Source organism: Microcaecilia unicolor, chromosome 11 (genome assembly GCF_901765095.1).
Source record: "Microcaecilia unicolor chromosome 11, aMicUni1.1, whole genome shotgun sequence".
NCBI lineage: Eukaryota > Metazoa > Chordata > Amphibia > Gymnophiona > Siphonopidae > Microcaecilia > Microcaecilia unicolor.
In genome coordinates this window covers 94,716,805-94,737,793 of record NC_044041.1, presented here as the reverse complement: position 1 = coordinate 94,737,793, position 20,989 = coordinate 94,716,805, and the positions used below count along the sequence as shown (strand labels likewise).

Genomic DNA, 20,989 nt, shown 5'->3' with positions numbered 1-20,989 from the left:
ACTTGTTTTTTTTAATCAGGCATTTGCTAATTTTCTATCCAATTGATATTGGTCTGTCTGTGTCTATGGGTTCCCTGCAAAGGAGATGAGAACAATTTGGTGGTGGCGGGGGTGGAAGTTTTGATAGTTTTTTTCGAAAAACGTTTTATGGAACTTTTATTTTGCTAAATTTTATTTGAGTGGTTTACTTGTGTGTTTGATATGCTACACTATCTAATTTTGGAGTTCTTTTCTAGTTGTTTTATTTGATTTTGTTATATTGTACTCTGCCTTGATTTACTTCAGTGGTAAATGTGGATTTAACAAATTTTAATAAACAACAAACAATCAGGCTCAGATATTATGAGATAGGGTGCAATACCCTTTCCTCAAGGTTGTCTTGAATTATCCGGGCTGCATATTAGCTGATTTTACTGAACATATACTGTTCCAGGATCAGGGTCACTGTCTTTATCCTTGGCTAATGAAATGCAGTGTAAGTCTTTGACATAGAGAATCCATGGAATTTGTTTGTCAGTGGTTCCCAAACCTGGTCCCGGAGACACCCCGGACAGTCATGCTTTCAGAATACCCACAATGAATATTCATGAGAGAGATTTGCACTGCCTCCACTACATGCAAATCTCTCTCATGAATATTCATTGTGGATATCCTGAAACCTGACTGGCTGGGGTGCCTCCAGGACCAGGTTTGAAAACCACTGGTCTGTGTGATTGATGTGGGTGTTTCCCTCGTGAGAATAGTTAGATACTTTTCCATTTCTTAAATTTGTTTTAATATTGTGAACCGTTCTAACATGATTATCAAAAACGATATATTCAAAACACAATAAACCATAAATAAATTGCACTGGAAACAAGTTTGCCCTCATTCTTTTTCTCTTACTGTCCTGTCCACCCTACTACATCCTACACAAGTAGAAATCGTAACCTAGTGTACACGTGGGTATTTGTGTGTATAAATGGCACATAAACTGCAAATCTGACCTAGACCATGGTCAGGGGTTACCATATACCTTTAGCTCTTAATCACATTCACCTCAGCTTCATGTTTTGGTAGTGGGGTTGCACTTTATTTATGGGAGCAGATGCACCCACTGTTTAAATCTCTTGCTCTATTTCTGTCCCTAATTTTTGTCTGCAGGAACTATCATGTCTTTTATTATCTGCTCCTGGGGGTGACGGAAGAGGAGCGGCGAGAATTTCAGCTGATGCAGCCTGAAGATTACTTCTACCTCAACCAGGTACCACAAGCCATAATGAAGTAGGACCATTCTCTCGTGCATACCGGACAGCGCTCACAAGGTGCCAGTATAAATTGTTGCAGCTGGTACTTTGCCCCATAATACAGTGGGCCTGGCTCCCATATCCATATAACCGTCACCCGGCTAGCTGCAGTGAAGACAGCATGGGGGCAAGGAGGTTTTAAGGAAAAACAATTTCTGTGCCTACAGACTGACGACATCAAGAGGATATGAGGCTAATGGGGAAATATTCAAAGGGGTTTAAAGCGGGCAAGAGAAGCTCTTGCCTGCTTAAACCCCAATCAGTAGACAGGGAGGGGATATTTAGCAGCACTTAAAATGGCAGTGGCACTGAATATCCCCTCTCATTGCTATGGCACTGTCCAGTTAGTGCTAGGGCGGAATCAGGGTGGACCCAGACATGGGCGCTGACGATATTCAGTTCCAGTGCCCACAAACAATCACCACGCAAAAAGCAGTCCTAGCTTTGCCCAGTTAGGCGTGCAGGTTCTAGCACTGAATATCAGCTGACTCCCACATAAATTTCTGGGTCCGCTGAGGACTGATACTCAATGCCAGTGCCCAGACATGGCCTGGCATTGAATATCCAGTTGTTACGTTTTCAAAGCTGGAACTAGGTTTGTGAGCCCTTGGACCTCTGCCAAGGAGCGGCAGCGGCAGGCAAAACCACCCCACACCAGAGGCAAGGCAGAACTCTGACAAACAGTGAGACTTCACCTGCACATGGCCACCTTTCACCAGGAGTTGAGCCCCTGGCTGCAAGTGGCCGACAGGACTTATAGGACAGGGCAGGAACAGGATCCCAACAAGGCTGCACAGGGACTGAGGGTCAGAGGGGAAAAGAATATACAGGGACAGCAAGGCAGGGAAAGGATAAGCTAAAGGACAGGACAGGAAGCTGCAAGCAGCCACTAAAACAGGAAACAAAACACTGAAATAACAGAACTGAAAGCTGCAGAGCAGCCACAAAGACACAAACAGACAAAGACTAAACACAAAACTACAACTCAGAGACAAGACTAGAGAACAAGCAACAACCTAATCCAAACTACATACGGACTAACTAGAACAGACAAGAATCTCAGGCAAGAATCAATACAATAAAACCAGACTAGGCAGACGTGCACACAGCACACCGACAAACCTCAGGGCCTTAGGCGATGCAAAGGCAAAGCAGAAAGATTTCAGATTGGCTAATAAGCCCAGCAGCAGCTGAGGCTCAGCTGCAGCAATCACCAGGCAACTACGGGTGCTGTGCAGGTTCAAACAAACAGAGCAAGTCTGGCAGTCTAGAAGATCCGGACCGGACTAGCCTGAAATCTGGAACGGGTGACAATAACCAGACAGTTCATTGCAGCCACCAGATCTGGCCACCAGGTGGCGAGAGGAAGGAGAGCACGAAACATGGGCACTATCGTGACACCAGTCTAATTCAGCCCCTGTGTATCAGCCAGTAAATTAATAACAAATCACCACCAAGCCACAGGGTTGTCAGCTGGCTCCCTTTTATCCGTCTCCCCCTTCTTCCCTCCCCAATACTAAACAGTCATTAAGCATTAGGCACAAAACTGCTCTAAAACTAGATCGGAGAGCAGATCGGACCCGAACAGTAAGGGTGTCCAAAGCTTGAGGAATCTCCTTTTAAACTGACATCTTCGTGAGTCCACCGAGAGTCTCTCCATCCGGCAACTCACGCATGTGACTCCTCCATTGTGCCAGAGTCGGAGGTTCCGGAAGTATCCACTGAAATAGGATACAACGCTTAACGATCGAAGAAGCTTTACGTAGAAAGATATCTTTGTCCCTACTTTTATCATGGTCATGTTGTCTAATAGACAAGTTTGTGGAGTGGCAGTCCAAACACAATGAGACACCCTACCTAAATGCACCCATACCACCACCCAAAATCGGCGGACAGGAGCACAATCCCAAACACGACATTTAATTGCACGTTAATTTAAAATGCAACTAAGATACTGAAGGGGGGGGGGGGGCTGGATGTACTAGAGATAACGAAATATTAGTGACAGTCATATTGGGATAACAGTGAGTACAGTTACATGACAATACTGGTTACATTCGAATATACCAAGATATACCACAAAGACCAAAACATGTGAAACTTCCACATATAACCAGAAATGTTAATAATGCCTTCTGTTATATTACAATCATGTATTCCATTACCATGTAACCCAAAATCCTTCTGTAACATCAAATGTCTACTCTTTTCTCTATTCCACTATCCATGATGTATTGTAAGCCACGTTGAGCCTGCAAAGAGGTGGGATAATGTGGGATACAAATGCAACAAATAAATAAATAGGCCATTTTAGAATAATGGGTCTCTTCTGCTTTTGTGTATGTTCCTTTTTCCTGCTGCTCTTAGTAAAACAGCTTCCTCTTGTCTGTAGCATAACTTTAAGATTGAAGATGGGGAGGACCTGAGACACGATTTTGAAAGACTGAAGCAAGCCATGGAGATGGTGGGCTTCCTGCCAGCAACCAAAAAGCAGTGAGTACCCTGTTTCCCCTTTGGAGGGGGTGAGGCTAGAAGCAGTTCATCTCAGCTCTTTGTGTTCAGAAGTTGACTGTTAATTCTTTGGGACTGGGACATTGCAGTTGTTTACCAGGTTGCAATTGCTAATGGCATATCAATGACGGCTCTGAAATCAGTAAGGCTTTCACTCCAGCTTTACATTGTTCAGTGATTAATGCTGCCGCCTTTGACCTGATCTGAATTTACCAATTGATTTGATTTAAAATTGAATTTGATTCCACAGCACTCAGATTTATCCTGCTCCTCTCACTATAATAGGAAAGAGTGCAAATCCCTGAGCGGCACAGGGATTGGATTTATGAAACCCAGTCCGACTCTCGCTTCAGGCCTGCAGTTAATTAGGTAACCCCTTCCTTCCATCCCCTGCTTTGTGGAAATGGGTGCCTTAAGAGGGCAGTTTTTATACTGAAGTAAAGAGGCTGTAAATTCTCCATCCTTTCTCCAGCTAAAAGTATATATGGGTATGATCGGTGGTGACCCTACCATGAGGCCAACTGAGGCGGGGGCCTCAGGCGGCACTCTCCCATTTCCTCCTCAACCCTCTTCCTCACGTTTACCATGTGGAAGGGGGGAGATGCCAGACTGGGCAGGGGCGGCATCTCATCCCTGCCTCAGGCAAGCAAATTGCCTTGGGCCGCCCCTGGGTATGATCAACCCACATGCTTTTATCCACAGGAAACAGAAGATTGCTCGAAGTGAAGTTAGGTCAGAGGAAGCAATAACGTGTAGCTGTATGATTTTTTAAAACTGTACATATGATTTGTCCCTAATTTCATCTGGAAATACTTTTACAGTGAGAATTGCTGCAAAGTCCCTGGGTAGGATGGCAATTTCCAATAAACTCCGGTTTTGGTCACATTACCCCACTGAAAACAGCACAGCTCAAGCTGAGGATAAAAGCAGGCTATATAAATTCTACAGCTCTCAGTTGTGGTCCCGTCCCCTTACTCTCATCAGATCGCCAATACCGGTTTGAGTTTAGTGGAGGAATGGTGACAGGGCAGGGATGCGAGAGTTTGAACATCTCTAAATCCGGTTAGCAACAGGGGTTTGTTTTCTAAGGAGTATGTAGAACAGAATGTACCCAGGAGTGCATATGCATAAGAAGCAGACACAGAATCATAGAGCCAGATTCAGTAAATAGCACCAGGAAAAATTCACGCTGGTGGCTGTTCTGTAAGAGCGCTGTGGGCTGAACACTCGTTATAGAATAGCGCTGAGTGTGTGTTCTGGTGCCCAACTTTGGTTGCGAGGACTTACACCAACTGGTATAAATCCTGGTGTGTAACTTGGGCACGGAGCCCCTAAATTCTATAATCCTGTGCATAATTCTTTGGAAATCCCCTGACCCGCCCGTTCCCTTCCCATAGCCACGCCCCCTTTTGGGTTGCATGTGGAGGATGTGGGTGCGGATCTTTATAGAATTGCGCACAGCCAGGTCCGTGCGCAAATCCAAATTAAAGCCAATTAAAATCAGTAATTGATTAACAGACAATTATTGATAATAGCTTGTTAACAAATGTATTTGCATGCAGATCTCAGGATTGCGCACAGTTGTGGGCGCCATTTATAGAATCCGGGGATAGCGCTTACTTATACATGAAATCTGCACTTGGCGTGGGATTTGCACTCAGTCATGTATTTAATAGAATACACTCATGTGCGTCTCTTTTTTTTTTTTCAGCATGTACACCAGTGGTTCCCAAACCTGGTCCTGGAGGCTCCCTAGCCAGTCAGGTTTTCAGGATATGCACAATGAATATTCATGAAAGATTTGCATGCACTGCCTCCACTGTATGCAAATCTCTCATGAATATTCATTGTGAATATCCTGAAAACCTGACTGTCTAGGGAGCCACCAGGACAGCACTGCTAAACACACATTTATTTACAGTGGCGTCAGAGGAGAGAGAAATTTGTGCACCTGCTTTCCCCAGGATAATTATATAAAAGTACCCAGGGCATCTTTATAAAATAGCTGGAACCAAGGTGTCTTGACTGTGTTGGAGCCTCTTTAAACAAACAAACAAAAAAAAAAGAGCTCCCTCAGTGTCCTTTGAGTTTCTTGTAGCATTTTTTTGATCTCTGAGTAATGAAAAAGGTATCGATGCCTGAGTCCAGCTGTGACAGAGCAGCAGAGAGAGGCTCGGAGGCAATGTAAAAGGAAACAAGACAGACCAATTATGTGGCTAAAGTTTGCCCCTCTGTGCCACTTTATCACAGATGTAAACATTTATCAGTTTTGATAGCCGATTGGAAGCTCTTTGAGCAGAGTAACCATATCAACCACATTGTAAAGCACAGTGTAGGCTGGTACTCTGTAAATAAATATTTTTATAGTGATTGTAATGATGTTGAATGTCTTAGTCTTGTGGCTTTTTTGCCTCATTCCTGTCTGTCCCTTGTGAATTTTACAATTTTTCTCCTCCAGGATTTTTTCGGTGCTCTCAGCTATCCTGTACCTGGGTAATGTCACATACAAGAAGAAATCAACAGGTCGGGAGGAAGGGCTGGAGGTGGGGCCACCTGAAGTCTTAGATACCCTCTCCCAGCTCCTCGAGGTTATTATCTTACAATTATATATCTGGCCTCTTTTTCTCATCTCATGGTCAGACAGCTCATCCCACACCCCGACCTGCAGGAATGGCACAGCATATGCTGTCGGTCTCAGCTATGCTGTGGATAGGGAAAGTGGAATTTGATATACTGCCTTTCTATGGTTACAATCAAAGCAGTTTACGTATTATATACAGGTATTTATTTTGTACCTGGGGCAATAGAGAGGGTAAGTGATTTGCCCAGAGTGACAAGGAGCTGCAGTGGGAATTGAACACAGTTCCCCTGGCTCTCAGGCCACTGCACTAACCATTAGGCCACTCCTCCACTCCAAGTGGAGGTTGACAATCAACAGGGACACTCTGTCTAGAGTGTCATGCTTAAGGAGGGTGGGGTCTTTGCTGTGACCAGGGTGTTAGTAGACTGGTGAAGGGAGTAACAACATACTCCATTCACACACACCTTCAATAAAATACAGCCCTTAGCAGGCAAGCATGCTTCTTGGCACTGTTAAGTAATGAAAGGCCTAGATCAGTAGCTTACCTGATTCCCCCATCCTATCTCATCAGTACTAAAGCCAACAATTTCCCTTTTTATCTCTCTCTCTCTGTGCAAAATCCATTGTTTAGGTGAAGCGGGAAATGTTGGTGGAGGCGCTGACAAAGCGAAAGACGGTGACTGTGAATGAGAAGCTGATTCTGCCCTACAGCCTGAATGAGGTGAGTATAAAGCTGGATTGAATTCCATCTGAATGGTCCGATTAAGACATGCTGTGACAAAACAGTGGATTTTAAGCTTGTAAACTGTGTTCATTATTTCTTGAAGTGTATTTCTCAAGTTTGGCCAGCAGGTGGTGCATGTTTATGTTTAAAGCTGTTACAGGGAAATGACTGCTCTCTCTTTAGTTAACATAGATAAGAGGTAACCTGCAGTGATGTGGCCAGCTATTTTTAAAACTTGCTCTGGGTTCTGATTAGCCCTGGAGTTCAAATTCATCTAGGAAATACTGGATTTTTCTTCAGTCTCAGTTTGGAAGTAGAGAGAGAGAGAGACCTCCTTACTGAAACCCGGTGAGCAGTTATCCTATATAATAATTCTCACCTCCAACGTTCTGTCTTGCTGCTTGGGACCGTGGCTCCTTCCGAGTTGGTCTGCTAGGCTCCGTAGATCAGGCTGACATCACTGTAGCCATTATGATGTCAACTTCAGAACCAGGGGAAAAAAATAAAAAACATGCCTCACAGCTGATCCATGTCCAGAGGAGGGTCGCTGGACATGGGTGGCTGGAGGGGGTCAGGGGAGAGAGGAGGGTCGCTGGACATGGGTGGCTGCAGGGGGGTCAGGGGGTCGTTAGGTGGCTGCAGGGGGGGCAGGGGAGAGAGGATGTTCGCTGGACATGGGTGGCTGCAGTGGGCACAGGAGGAGAGGAGGGTCGCTGGACATGGGTGGCTGCAGGGGAGCCGAAGAAAACCTTGCTAGCGCCCGTTTCTTTTGTGTCAGAAATGGGCCTTTTTTTTACTAGTATTCTATAACCTGTGAGCAGCTATATTTCCTGTCTGTTTACCTTTACCTGTCTTATCTAGATTGTAAGCTCTTTGAGCAGAGACTGTCTTTTGTGTATGGTGTACAGCGCTGCATATGCCTTGTAGTGCTATAGAAATAAGTAGTAATAGTAGTAGTAGTACTTCCCAGGCACTATTCAGGTAGTGAACAAATGTTGAGATAGTGTTATAATTGATCCATATTTCAGTTGCCTGTTACTTTTTTGTTGATTGCACCTTTTATGTTCATTGTTCTAATTTTTCATGACAGTAAACATTTTTAGTTATTGTCTCTGTCTGGACTGATTAAGAATCCTGGTGGTTTGTGTGTTGGGTCTGTGAGTGCTTTCCAGGAACTGTGGGACCACTGGGAGTGTGGCCCCAGTAACCTAGAAATCACTGGGAAATACCTTGAGAGTGGAAGACTCGCCCATAGGAGATTGGGACCCAGTCAGTGGGAGGAGAGTGCTAGTGTAGAGCACCATCGGCAGGTGCAGGCGGACCTGAGCTGTGCTGGGGATAGACCCTTTAGTGGCCTTGGGGTAGCCCCAAGTGGATGGTTAAGCGTTTTGTCACACACACGAATGGCCGATATTCAAGGAAGACTGAGCATCTGACCTAGGCACCTCATTTTTGGTTGAAATCTTTATTTTATTAGTAATATATAAAAATAAAATTCACAAAAAACCTTTTTATTACATTATTATAGACAGATATATAAACAGCAGGGAGATCATAGATATACAGTATAATTAACCATTAGGGCTAAAGATTAAGTATATCAACATTCCAAAACTAAAGGGAAAGACCTCCCACCCTAATATATCCAAGTTCTTTATCAGTCATACAGCACCTTCATTTTTTAAGCATCTAAATTTGGGCTTTTTTTCCCCCCTTCCTGTGCTTGGAGACCTTGTGTCCATTTTCAGCACCAGCTACCTAATATACATCTTTCCAGCCTTCTCCTACCCCTGCCTCCATTCAGTTTAAGACCCTAAATTTAGATGCTCAACCGGTAAGAGATGAAGGGGTCATTTTCATTTAGGAAGTATCTTGTTAGAGACACAGGAAGATGAAGTGATTTTTCCTCTTAGATACCAAGACAAAACCTATTGAGGCCCTTCTCTTTTTCTGCACTGGTTCTACCCAAGTGTAAAATTTAATAATGGGTTAATGGCTCTTCCTTATATGGAAGTAGGCTTTGGCAGCGCAGTTGTGTCAACCTGTCACCCACCTCTCTAGTAGCAGATGTGAAATCACTCTAGATTTGCTGCAGCTTGTTCTCACATCAGGTGGGGATCTGAGAGCAAGTTGCCACCTTAATCTCAGAATAACTATTACCATCCAGGAAAGGCTGTTTCACTTCTGGATTAGTTATTCATTGCAGAAATAATGCAGAATTAAAGGAACGTGAGTGGAGTTTGGAGCCACCTCTGGTACTAGGTGAAAACATGAGAGGGAATGAACTACTTTAATCCAGGAGCAAATACCCGAGTGTTGAACATAATAGGGCATCGGGATTCACTGATCCAGAAGAGAATCTGGGTGTAGGGCAGCGGTTCCCAAACCTGGTCCTGGAGGCACCCCAGCCAGTCAGGTTTTCAGGATATCCACAATGAATATTTCTGAGAGAGATTTGCATGTAGTGCTTCTGGCTCATGAATATTCATTGTGGATATCCTGAAAACTTGACTAGCTGGGGTGCATCCAGGACCAGGTTTGGGAACCACCGGTGTAGGGAATCCAAGGTGAAAAGCTTTATTGTGGGTTTAAAATGACTGAGAATTTTAAAGGGTGTGCAGAATATCAGAGGGCTCTGAGGAGCAGTGTGAGAGGAAATAAGTCAGGACCATTTCCCAGCTCACTGCAAAACCAGAGAAGCAAAGACCCAAGTAGCTAAGGTGGTCTTCTGTTATTTGCAGGCGATAACAGCCCGTGATTCAATGGCAAAATCACTCTACAGTGCCCTCTTTGATTGGATCGTGCTGCGGATTAACCACGCTCTTCTAAATAAAAAGGACATGGAGGAATCTGTTACGGTAAGTCCCTCACTGTGCCATTGCTTGCTTCTGCTGTAGAGTAGCCAGCTTTAAATGCTACTAGGCCTGACACCTTTTTGGAGTGTGTTCAGTGATAACCATAGGCGCCCGGTATAAGAGGCTTGGGGAGGCTAAGCCTCCCCAGCCCAACCGCTGCCCCCACCACGCGAGCTGCAGACTTCCCCGTGTGCCCTCAACTGCCATTTCCTGCCTTCTTCCAGCACCACCGATCCCCCGACCCCCGCTCCCCCCGTCGCCGCCATCAATCATCTGACGTCAGCCCGATGGCCTTTGTTCCCGTCCTGCCCTCGCCCTACCTTAAAATAGTGTAATCCTCCTCGAGCAGGCGGCGCCAGCATTGCAAGCAGCAGCAGGCTCCAGCGTTCCCTTGCATGGCTCTGCCCTTGCGGAAACATGTCAGAAGAGGGCGGAGCCATATGAGGAAACGCTGGAGCCTGCTGCTGCTTGCAATGCCAGCGCCGCCCGATCGAGGAGGATTACACTATTTTAAGGTAGGGCAGGACGGGAACGAGGGCCATCGGGCTGATGTCAGATGATTGGCGACGGGGGGAGCGGGGGATCGGTGGGGAGGGGGCTGGAAGAAGGCAGGAAATGGCTGGCAGAAGGGAGATGGGCTGCTGGATGGAGGGGAGGGCAGGGGGGAGAGGAGGGTTGCTGGACATGGGTGGATGGAGGGGAGAGGATGGTTGCTGGTGCTGGACATGGGTGAGGGGAGGGGAGAAGAGGGTTGATGGACATGGGTGAATGGAGGGGAGAGGAGGGTTGCTGGACATGGTGGATGGAGGGGATGGCATGGGGAGAGGAGGGTTGCTGGACATGGGAGGATGGAGGGGAGTGCAGGGGAGAGGAGAGTTGCTGGACATGGGTGGATGGAGGGGAGATGAGGGTTGCTGGACATGGGTGGATGGAGGGGAGGGAAGAGTGAGGAAGGAGATGAGACGAGGGAAAAGGAAGAGAGTAAAACTGCACATGGAGGAAGAAAATAGGCAGAAGCTGAGGACCAGAAATGAAGAAGAAAGGAGGAAAGGAAAGAAATAAATGGAAAGGAAGCCCTGGAAACGGAGTTAAGAGGACAGATAGCAGCAGAATCGGATACTGGGCCAGCATGATCAGAAAAACAAAGTCACCAGACAACAAAGGTAGAAAAGATAATTTTATTGTCAATATAGTGTTTGGAATATGTCCACTTTGAGAATCAGGTGCTCAACATTAAATGTTTATATTTATTTACTTATGTATGGCATTTTATCCCACATTAAATATGAATTAGGATGTTTTGTGGCTCTGCATGAGAATTGTGATATTATGATCCTTGTTTCATATTGTTGACGGTCTGCATTTTCCGTATGGGTGGTATATTGGTGTATTAGGTTCTGCCCAGTGTAATATTTATGGTACAGTAAGGTTCTGAGTGTGTTTTTGCACAAAGTTGTGCATAGTGTTTTGTAGTTACGATTGTGGTTAGTATATGCTTTGAGCAACCACTTTATTCTTTGACATATGATACATATCTAATATCCCAACCTAATAAGTGGAGCTTGATGTACAAATATAGTAAGTTTGAAGGTGGCCCTTTAAAATAATGGAGAAAACTCCAACCTTTGCAGAATTTATCTAACAAATGGAACCTCAAACCTCCAAACAAGGGACCATACCAAAGTACTCATAACGCCTTGTATATACAGGAGTAGATTGCTATCATAGGTTCCTACTAAGGAGGAAGAAGAGAAAAAAAGCCCAAACGCAAAAACTCATTTTAAATGAGAAAATCGTATGGGATGAAAAACTCTCCTCCCCTCTTATGGAAATATATTAAAGGAACACCAAAAACCAAACCAACCTAAACTGACCCCAACCCAGAACCAGACTATCTATAAGGAGACCCCTCGAGAGAAGAGAGCCCCAAAGTAACCAACTCGAGAACTGTATCAGTAAGGGTAAACCCAAACCTACCCACTCTTATTTAGTAAACTTGGTAGCCCCCCCATTGCCAAGCATCCAAATAGAAGATTTTATACTTAGCTTAGTCCCAGCACAGAAGCTTCCAGAGAAACCTGCTTAGTTGTTTTGTTGAGAATGCTGACCATCAACAATCTGGCCTCCTCCAGCTTCCCTCGCCTTTCGCCGGTCTGCCACATGTCCCTTTGTTATGTCCCACCCACAGGAAGTTGCATCATAGAAGCAGGACACAGCATAGGATAGGTCCCGCTGCCTCTGCCGTGACCTCAGCAGTGTGTGGTGAACTGTTTGGGAAAGCTGGAGGAGGCCAGATTCACGTGGACATGGGGGGGGGTGGTAAATATCTGGGGTAGGGGGCAAAGGGGGAGAGATGCTGGATTTGGTGCAGGGGTTTATGGAGAGATGCCAAAATATCCAAGGGGGAGACCGAGAGATGCCTAAATGTCTGGTGGGGGGCAGAGGGGGAGAGATTTTGATTTGGGGGGAGGCAATGATGCTGGATTTTAGGGGGGCATTGATGGAGAGATGCCCAAATGTCTGGGATGGGGACAGAGGGAGAGAAGATGCTGGATTTGGGGTGGTGGTGGCAATGGAGAGATGCCTAAATATCCAGGGTAGGGGAGAGAAGCTGGATTTGGGGGGCAGCAGAGGAAAAGAGCAAAGGGGAGGGGGAAGAGAGAGGTCAGGTGCTGGACTTGGAGGGAGAACAAAGAGAGTCTCTCCTGCCTAGTTAATCACTTTGAATATCGATCCCATAGATTATAGTGATTATTTTAGAACTGAATAAACTGTCATTTAAACACAAACATTTTAAGTTCCAACTTTATAAAGCCTTGATAAGCATGTCTAAAACTGAAGAGCATGCAAATGACAAGGGAGTCTTTTGGGCGGGATTAGGGTGAGCCTAAAAAAGACTATGAAAATGATAAAAGGGATGGGATGACTTCCCTATGAGGAAAGGCTAAAGCGGCTAGGGCTCTTCAGCTTGGAGAAAAGATGGCTGAGGGGAGATATGATAGAGGTCTATAAAATACTGAGTGGAGTGGAACGGGTAGACGTGAATCACTTTCCAAAAATACTAGGACTAGGGGGCATACAATGAAGCTGCAAAGTAGTACATTTAAAACGAATCGGAAAAAATATTTCTTCACTCAATATATAATTAAACTCTGGAATTTGTTGCCAGAGAATGTAGTAAAAGCAGTTAGCAGGGTTTGAAAAAAGTTTGGGTAGCTTCCTAAAAGAAAAGTCCATAAGCCAGTATTAAAATGGACTTGGGGAAAATCCATTTATTTATTTGTTACATTTGTACCCCGCGCTTTCCCACTCATGGCAGGCTCAATGCGGCTTACATGGGGCAATGGAGGGTTAAGTGACTTGCCCAGAGTCACAAGGAGCTGCCTGTGCCTGAAGTGGGAATCAAACTCAGTTCCTCAGTTCCCCAGGACCAAAGTCCACCACCCTAACCACTAGGCCACTCCTCCACTCAATTTCTAGGATAAGCAGCATAAAATGTATTGTACTGTTTTGGGGTCTTGCCAGATACTTGTAACCTGGATTGGCCACTGTTGGAAACAGGATACTGGGCTTGATGGGCCTTCAGTCTGTCCCAGTATAGCAATACTTATGTTCTAAACTTTTATTCTCCATTTTGGAAGAAGAATAAATGTATGTATCCTACAGATCAGTTCTGGGATTTATACCTGCTACCTAGGACATCTAGGTTTCTAAAAAGTGCTCGTATTGAGCAGTGCTTCACTACAGGAATTAAGGTAGTGGAATGCTCGCTTGATATCCTGTTTCTCCACCCAAAAAGGATACCGGGTTCTGTGACAGCTTTGGGAAAAAATGTTTTTGTTTCTAAAGTGGCTAAGATAAACTGTTTACATGGCCTTTTGACTTGTTAACATTTTAGACATTTATGTTTTTAAAGTGGATGCTTCTTCCACATGTGACCAGAGCACAAACATCCATTTCGTCATGTATTTTAGACCGGTCTGTATGTTGGCAGATCTTCTTCTAAAATACTAGCAGAACTTGAGATGTCCCGGCCTGGACATCTCAATTCTGATGTGAACATCCTTTCTAAAATGTTGTTCCACATGTTTGTCTTGGATGTGGAAAAGCCAGGTATAGCATGGGGTGTCTGAACTAAACATAGACCTTTATACATATATAGGACTGGATTCAGTAATTGATACTCAGAATTCAGCACCAAAAAAAATCGGCCCTTTATAGAATAGCACTTAGCATCGATTCCCGGGGCTCATTAATTAATATGCGTGCGCATCTTGGGCACATATGCAAACTTGGACCCCATTTATAGAATCCAGGGGATGATGCCTGTAGTCTGGTGCTTCTATATAACTGTACATATAGGGGCCCCTTTTACAAAGGCACGCTAACGTGTTTAGTGAGTGCTAAAAATTAGCGTGCGCTAAATGCTAAGATGTCCATTATATTCCTATGGGCATCGTAGCATTTAGTGCACATTAATTTTTAGTGTGCCTTTGTAAAAGACCCCATTATTAGTTTAAAAAAAAAAAAAAGAGGCAGAAGATCTATGATGGAAGAACAGCAGACCAACACATGTGGATGATAATAGCAAGGACTTTTAATTCAACCAGAAACCTGATTTGGAGATTTTCCTGGGCAGTTGTGGAGAGACTTAATTTATCTAAACTGTTACCCTAGAGCAGTGATGGCGAACCTTTCAGAGACCGAGTGCCCAAACAGCAACCCAAAATCTAATTATTTATCGTAAACTGCCAACAGGGCAATTTAACCTGAACTTTAAAAGCATTTGGCATGCTTTTGAATAATGTGATTTTTGCTGTTGCAAATTAAATGATCCCAGGTTCCAATCTAATTCATGTTTAATGTGGGATAAAATGCCATAAATAAGTAATTAAATAAATATAAACTTTTAATGTTGAGCACCTGATTCTCAAAGTGGACATATTCCAAACACTATAATGAAAATAAAATGATTTTTTTCTACCTTTGTTGTCTGGTGACTTTGTTTTTCTGATCATGCTGGCCCAGTAAATGATTCTGCTGCTATCTGTCCTCTTAACTCCGTTTCCAGGGCTTCCTTTCCATTTATTTCTTTACTTTCTGCCTTTCTTCTTCATTTCTTGCCCTACATCCATAAGTAAAAGCTGGGTCCTCCGCAGACTTGACTGCCCAGTGGATCCGGCTTCTGCCTATTTTCTTCATCCATGTGCAGTTTTTCTCCTCTCTTCCTTTTCCCTCATCTCATCTCCTTCCTCACTCTTCCCTCCCCTCCATCCATGTCCAGCATTTCTTCTCTCTCTCTCTCTCTCCCTTCCCTCCCCTCCATCCATGTCCAGCATTTCTTCTCTCTCCCTTCCCTCCCCTCCATCCATGTCCAGCATTTCTTCTCCCTCCCTTCCCTCCCCTCCCCTCCATCCACCCATGTCCAGTGACCCTCCTGTCCCCTGCCCCTCCTCCAGCCACCCAGATTGTCCAGTTGATTCTTCAGGGCAGGCAGGAAAGATACCCAGTCTTGCCTGCCCGCTGCCGGCGCTGACTCTCCCACGGCGCTACTGCATCGCTCTTCAATATGGCTGCCGAGACTTACAAGGGCGGCCTCCAAGACTTCAGCAGATGGGCAGCCATTTTTAAAGAGCGATCCGGCAGCGGGGGAGAGTCAGCGCCAGCATTGGGCAGGCAAGACTGGGGATCTTTCCTGCCTGCCCCGAAGAATGCTGCCTTCAGGTACTCGGAGGGACCCTGTAGCTCGGGGGAGGGAGGGAGGAGAGCCAGCTCGCCCTCAAGAACAACCGGCTCTTGCGAGCCGGTGTGAGCCAGCTCCAGCACACCACTGGGTGGAGGGGACTGTGGAGCCGGCCCGGGGAATTTTGTCCCACCTGCACCCTCTTCTCGGCAGCCCTGGTGACGGCACGCGTTCCAACAGAGAGGGCTCTGCGTGCCATAGGTTCGCCATCACTGCCCTAGAGAGATGTGAGCTTTTAACTCTGCCTCTCTAGTTTTGCCTCTGACGCAGCTTTGAGGCATAAGTGTTTCTGGTTGAATTAAAAGTCCTTGCTACTATTATCCACGTGTGTTGGTCTACCATATAACTAGTTATATTTATAACTTGTATATTTAACGTCATTACTTGTACATATAGAGCTGCTAAATTTAGACATGTCAAATTATTCCCCTGAAGTCCTGCTGTAAATTGACCTAATAACGTTTTCATGTTCTTTTAGTGGAGGAGAAACATTATTTTGGGTGTTTTCTTTCAGTGTTTATCCATCGGGGTTCTGGATATATTTGGATTTGAAGATTTTGAAACCAACAGCTTTGAACAGTTCTGCATAAATTATGCAAATGAACAGCTACAGTGTTACTTCAATCAACACATTTTTAAATTGGAGCAGGTAAGACATCACATTGCACAGGAAGGTGCCCCTGTGTGGTGTGGAGGGTAAAGGAAAGCAAGCATGAGCTTTCTCATAGCAGTAGAAGACACAGTTAAGATAATACGTAGCCCATAAGTAACTAAATTGTATGTAATAATAAGGTTATTATTTAAGGGGTCTGTCTTCTTAACCTTTGGAGTTAACTAGACAGGCTTTTAGCATTTAAAATGTTTCCCAAAAAATGTAATGCAGGCAAAATTGTAAAAAAAAAAAAAAAGGCAGTAGGCAAGTGTTCCCGGTACATGGTTAGACTTTGGTCATCGCTGATTATCAAACTTGAAGGTACCTGGATAACTCAGGGTGGGAAAAATTGCTGTTCTAAAGCTTTCCCACTGAGTGGTATTTTTACAGATGGACTTCAAAATAATCTAGAGCTGGGTAGCCTGCAGGAGATTTTAAGTATATTTTCTCTATATTTTTGGCCTTGGTATTTTTTATTTTATTTTTTGTTCATCCTGTTGCCCTCCTATCCTTTAGTACATCTGGCCCTTTCTTATGAGACTACACCTGCTCCCGTAAAGTTCTGATGGGCTTAACATACTTATCACCCTTGGGGGAAGTACAGTGGTGGAAATAAGTATTTGATCCCTTGCTGATTTTGTAAGTTTGCCCACTGACAAAGACATGAGCAGCCCATAACTGAAGGGTAGGTTATTGGTAACAGTGAGAGATAGCACATCACAAATTAAATCCGGAAAATCACATTGTGGAAAGTATATGAATTTATTTGCATTCTGCAGAGGGAAATAAGTATTTGATCCCCCACCAACCAGTAAGAGATCTGGCCCCTACAGACCAGGTAGATGCTCCAAATCAACTCGTTACCTGCATGACAGACAGCTGTCGGCAATGGTCACCTGTATGAAAGACACCTGTCCACAGACTCAGTGAATCAGTCAGACTCTAACCTCTACAAAATGGCCAAGAGCAAGGAGCTGTCTAAGGATGTCAGGGACAAGATCATACACCTGCACAAGGCTGGAATGGGCTACAAAACCATCAGTAAGACGCTGGGCGAGAAGGAGACAACTGTTGGTGCCATAGTAAGAAAATGGAAGAAGTACAAAATGACTGTCAATCGACAAAGATCTGGGGCTCCACGCAAAATCTCACCTCGTGGGGTATCCTTGATCATGAGGAAGGTTAGAAATCAGCCTACAACTACAAGGGGGGAACTTGTCAATGATCTCAAGGCAGCTGGGACCACTGTCACCACGAAAACCATTGGTAACACATTACGACATAACGGATTGCAATCCTGCAGTGCCCGCAAGGTCCCCCTGCTCCGGAAGGCACATGTGACGGCCCGTCTGAAGTTTGCCAGTGAACACCTGGATGATGCCGAGAGTGATTGGGAGAAGGTGCTGTGGTCAGATGAGACAAAAATTGAGCTCTTTGGCATGAACTCAACTCGCCGTGTTTGGAGGAAGAGAAATGCTGCCTATGACCCAAAGAACACCGTCCCCACTGTCAAGCATGGAGGTGGAAATGTTATGTTTTGGGGGTGTTTCTCTGCTAAGGGCACAGGACTACTTCACCGCATCAATGGGAGAATGGATGGGGCCATGTACCGTACAATTCTGAGTGACAACCTCCTTCCCTCCGCCAGGGCCTTAAAAATGGGTCGTGGCTGGGTCTTCCAGCACGACAATGACCCAAAACATACAGCCAAGGCAACAAAGGAGTGGCTCAGGAAGAAGCACATTAGGGTCATGGAGTGGCCTAGCCAGTCACCAGACCTTAATCCCATTGAAAACTTATGGAGGGAGCTGAAGCTGTGAGTTGCCAAGCGACAGCCCAGAACTCTTAATGATTTAGAGATGATCTGCAAAGAGGAGTGGACCAAAATTCCTCCTGACATGTGTGCAAACCTCATCATCAACTACAGAAGACGTCTGACCGCTGTGCTTGCCAACAAGGGTTTTGCCACCAAGTATTAGGTCTTGTTTGCCAGAGGGATTAAATACTTATTTCCCTCTGCAGAATGCAAATAAATTCATATACTTTCCACAATGTGATTTTCCGGATTTAATTTGTGATGTGCTATCTCTCACTGTTACCAATAACCTACCCTTCAATTATGGGCTGCTCATGTCTTTGTCAGTGGGCAAACTTACAAAATCAGCAAGGGATCAAATACTTATTTCCACCACTGTATCTCAGCCTGTTGTCAACTAGACTGAAGCAATCCTGCACCCTCTGAGGGATGTGGTTGGAAAAGGTTGAGTTTGGAGGGGAGCTGATCAAAGGAGGCCTGCTAGGGATAAGTTCTGAGTCATTAACCAGCCTCTTATCAGCTCCACAGCAGACCAGTGAAAGTGTAGCAGTGTACAGTGGGAGCTTATGAGTAAGGGGATGGGGGAGAGGGTCTGTGGTGGTAGGAAGTGAATCAGCATTATCTGATCTAAGGAAGTCATTTCCTGCTTAGAAGCAAAGTCTTCAAGCTGAAAGAGCCCTTCTTAATAAACAAAGGCCAACCCGGGCATCTTGCTCCATCCCACTCTGTTTCTTACACACGTTACAATAGCTCGAGGCCTCTTTTCGGCCCCAGTGCTCAGAAGTAAAATGCAGGTACTCGGTGGTGTAGCTAGGGTAGTTGACACCCGGGGCCAGTCATTTTTTAACACCCCCCCCCCCCCCCCCCCCCCGAAATCCAGTACTAGGCATACCGAGAATACAAAACACTCAGGACCTATAGAGCAATTCTACCATACCATAAGCAGTAATTTGTACGAGTCACACAAGGAAAAGGAAAGCATCTTAAACACTACAGTGAGCACTAGAACATCAATTCACCTATTGTTAAACGAAAACAGACAGATTAGTACAGATCGTCGATCCTGCACAGTCAATGCCAACCGAAAGCCATGTCTTTTTCACAAATACAGATACACCCTAATCCACTATAGAATAAGTAATCATAAACTTTCTATTTAGACAAAAATTAAACTGAACCCCCGATGCCAGACTCTGCATACAATGCAACACCACAGAAACAGAAAATGTCCTCTAGTACTGTGCAAAATATAAAGACAGCAGATGTAAATTTGAAAAAACTAACAAATACCAATCACCACTTTACAAATACAAATAGAAATAAAACAAATAATATCATTTTATTGGACTAATACATTTAGCTTTCAGAGGCCAAAACCTCCTTCCTCAGGTCAATTCAGTATAGTACTGTTACAGTGTCCTATCCTGACCTGAGGAAGGGGGTTTTGTTCTCCGAAAGTAAAATGTATTAAAATTAGTCCAATAAAAAGATTACCTTATTTACATGTTCTATTATAAACATTTATTAACACAGCTACAATACTACTTTATCCTAAAGCAAAAACTAAAAATATATATTTACAGTTCATTGTCTCTGGTTTCTGCTTTCCTCGTCTTTTCACTGTCTTCCTTCTATCCAGCATCTGTCTTCGCTCTCTCTCTGCCATCCAGTGTCTGCCCTCTCTCTCTGCCCCTTCCATCCACTGTCTGCCCCTTCCATGCACCATCTGCCCCAGTCTGCCATCTCTCTCCCCCTTCCATCAACATCTGCCCTTTCTCTCTGCCCCTTCAGTCCGTCTGCCCTCCCTCTACCATCCATCCAGAGTCTGCCCTCCCTCACGCTCCCCCCTTCTATCCCCTCTCTCTCTGCCCCCTCTTTTCAACCCCCAGTTCCAGCCCCCTTATTCAACCTGCCCCTAGTTCCAGCCCCAGCCCACATCTCCCACCTGCCCCCCTTTTCAGCCCCACTATCCCACCAGTCCCCAGCCCTTTTCTCCCATCAGTCCCGAGTTTCAGCCCCCAGCCACTTCTCCCTGTCCTCTTTTCAGCCCCTAGTTTCAGCCCCCAGCCACTTCTCCCTGTCCCCTTTAAAGCCCCTAGTCCCCACAGTTTCAGCCCCCTTCATCCACCACATGCCTTGCATGGACCCATTTTCCCTCCTGCCCCCTTGTCAGACCCCACTTCCAGCTTCAGACCCCTTCTCCCATCTGAGCACTCCACTCCCCCCTCCCCTTCTCCCCTCTCTCAGCACCCATCTGAGCTCCCCCAACCTCCCTAATCCCCTTAAAGCACCCCTCTGAGCTCCCTCACCCCTCCCCAATCCTTCTCCCCTCCTTGATGCTCTCCCACCCTCCCTAATCCCCTTTAAGCACCCCTCTGAGCTCCCCCACCCTTCCCCAATCCCCTTCTCCCCTCTCTGAGCTCCCCCACCCTTCCCCAATCGACTTCTCCCCTGTCTGAGCCCCCCCCACCCTCCCTAATCCCCTTTAAGCACCCCTCTGAGCTCCCCCACCCCTCCCCAATCCCCTTCTCCCCACCTTGATGCTCTCCCACCCTCCCTAATCCCCTTCAAGCACCCCTCTGAGCTCCCCCACCCCTCCCCAATCCCCTTCTCCCCTCTCTGAGCTCCCCACCCTCCCTAATCCCCTTTAAGCACCCCTCTGAGCTCCCCCACCCCTCCCCAATCCCCTTCTCCCCTCTCTGAGCTCCCCACCCTCCCTAATCCCCTTTAAGCACCCCTCTGAGCTCCCCCACCCCTCCCCAATCCCCTTCTCCCCTCTCTGAGCTCCCCACCCTCCCTAATCCCCTTTAAGCACCCCTCT

At 45.6% G+C, this 20,989-nt stretch overlaps 1 protein-coding gene across 1 annotated transcript in view; it reads left to right on the top strand.

Annotated features, from left to right (window-relative positions):
- The window catches only part of MYO9B (myosin IXB), a 288,631-nt gene that overhangs the window by 133,130 nt on the left and 134,512 nt on the right, over nt 1-20,989 (top strand). The window contains exons 5-10 of the mRNA XM_030219714.1: nt 1,144-1,243; nt 3,679-3,779; nt 6,256-6,385; nt 7,010-7,099; nt 9,844-9,960; nt 16,215-16,349. Of these exons, the coding sequence (XP_030075574.1) occupies nt 1,144-1,243; nt 3,679-3,779; nt 6,256-6,385; nt 7,010-7,099; nt 9,844-9,960; nt 16,215-16,349 (673 nt within the window). The remainder of the gene's footprint in view (nt 1-1,143; nt 1,244-3,678; nt 3,780-6,255; nt 6,386-7,009; nt 7,100-9,843; nt 9,961-16,214; nt 16,350-20,989) is intronic.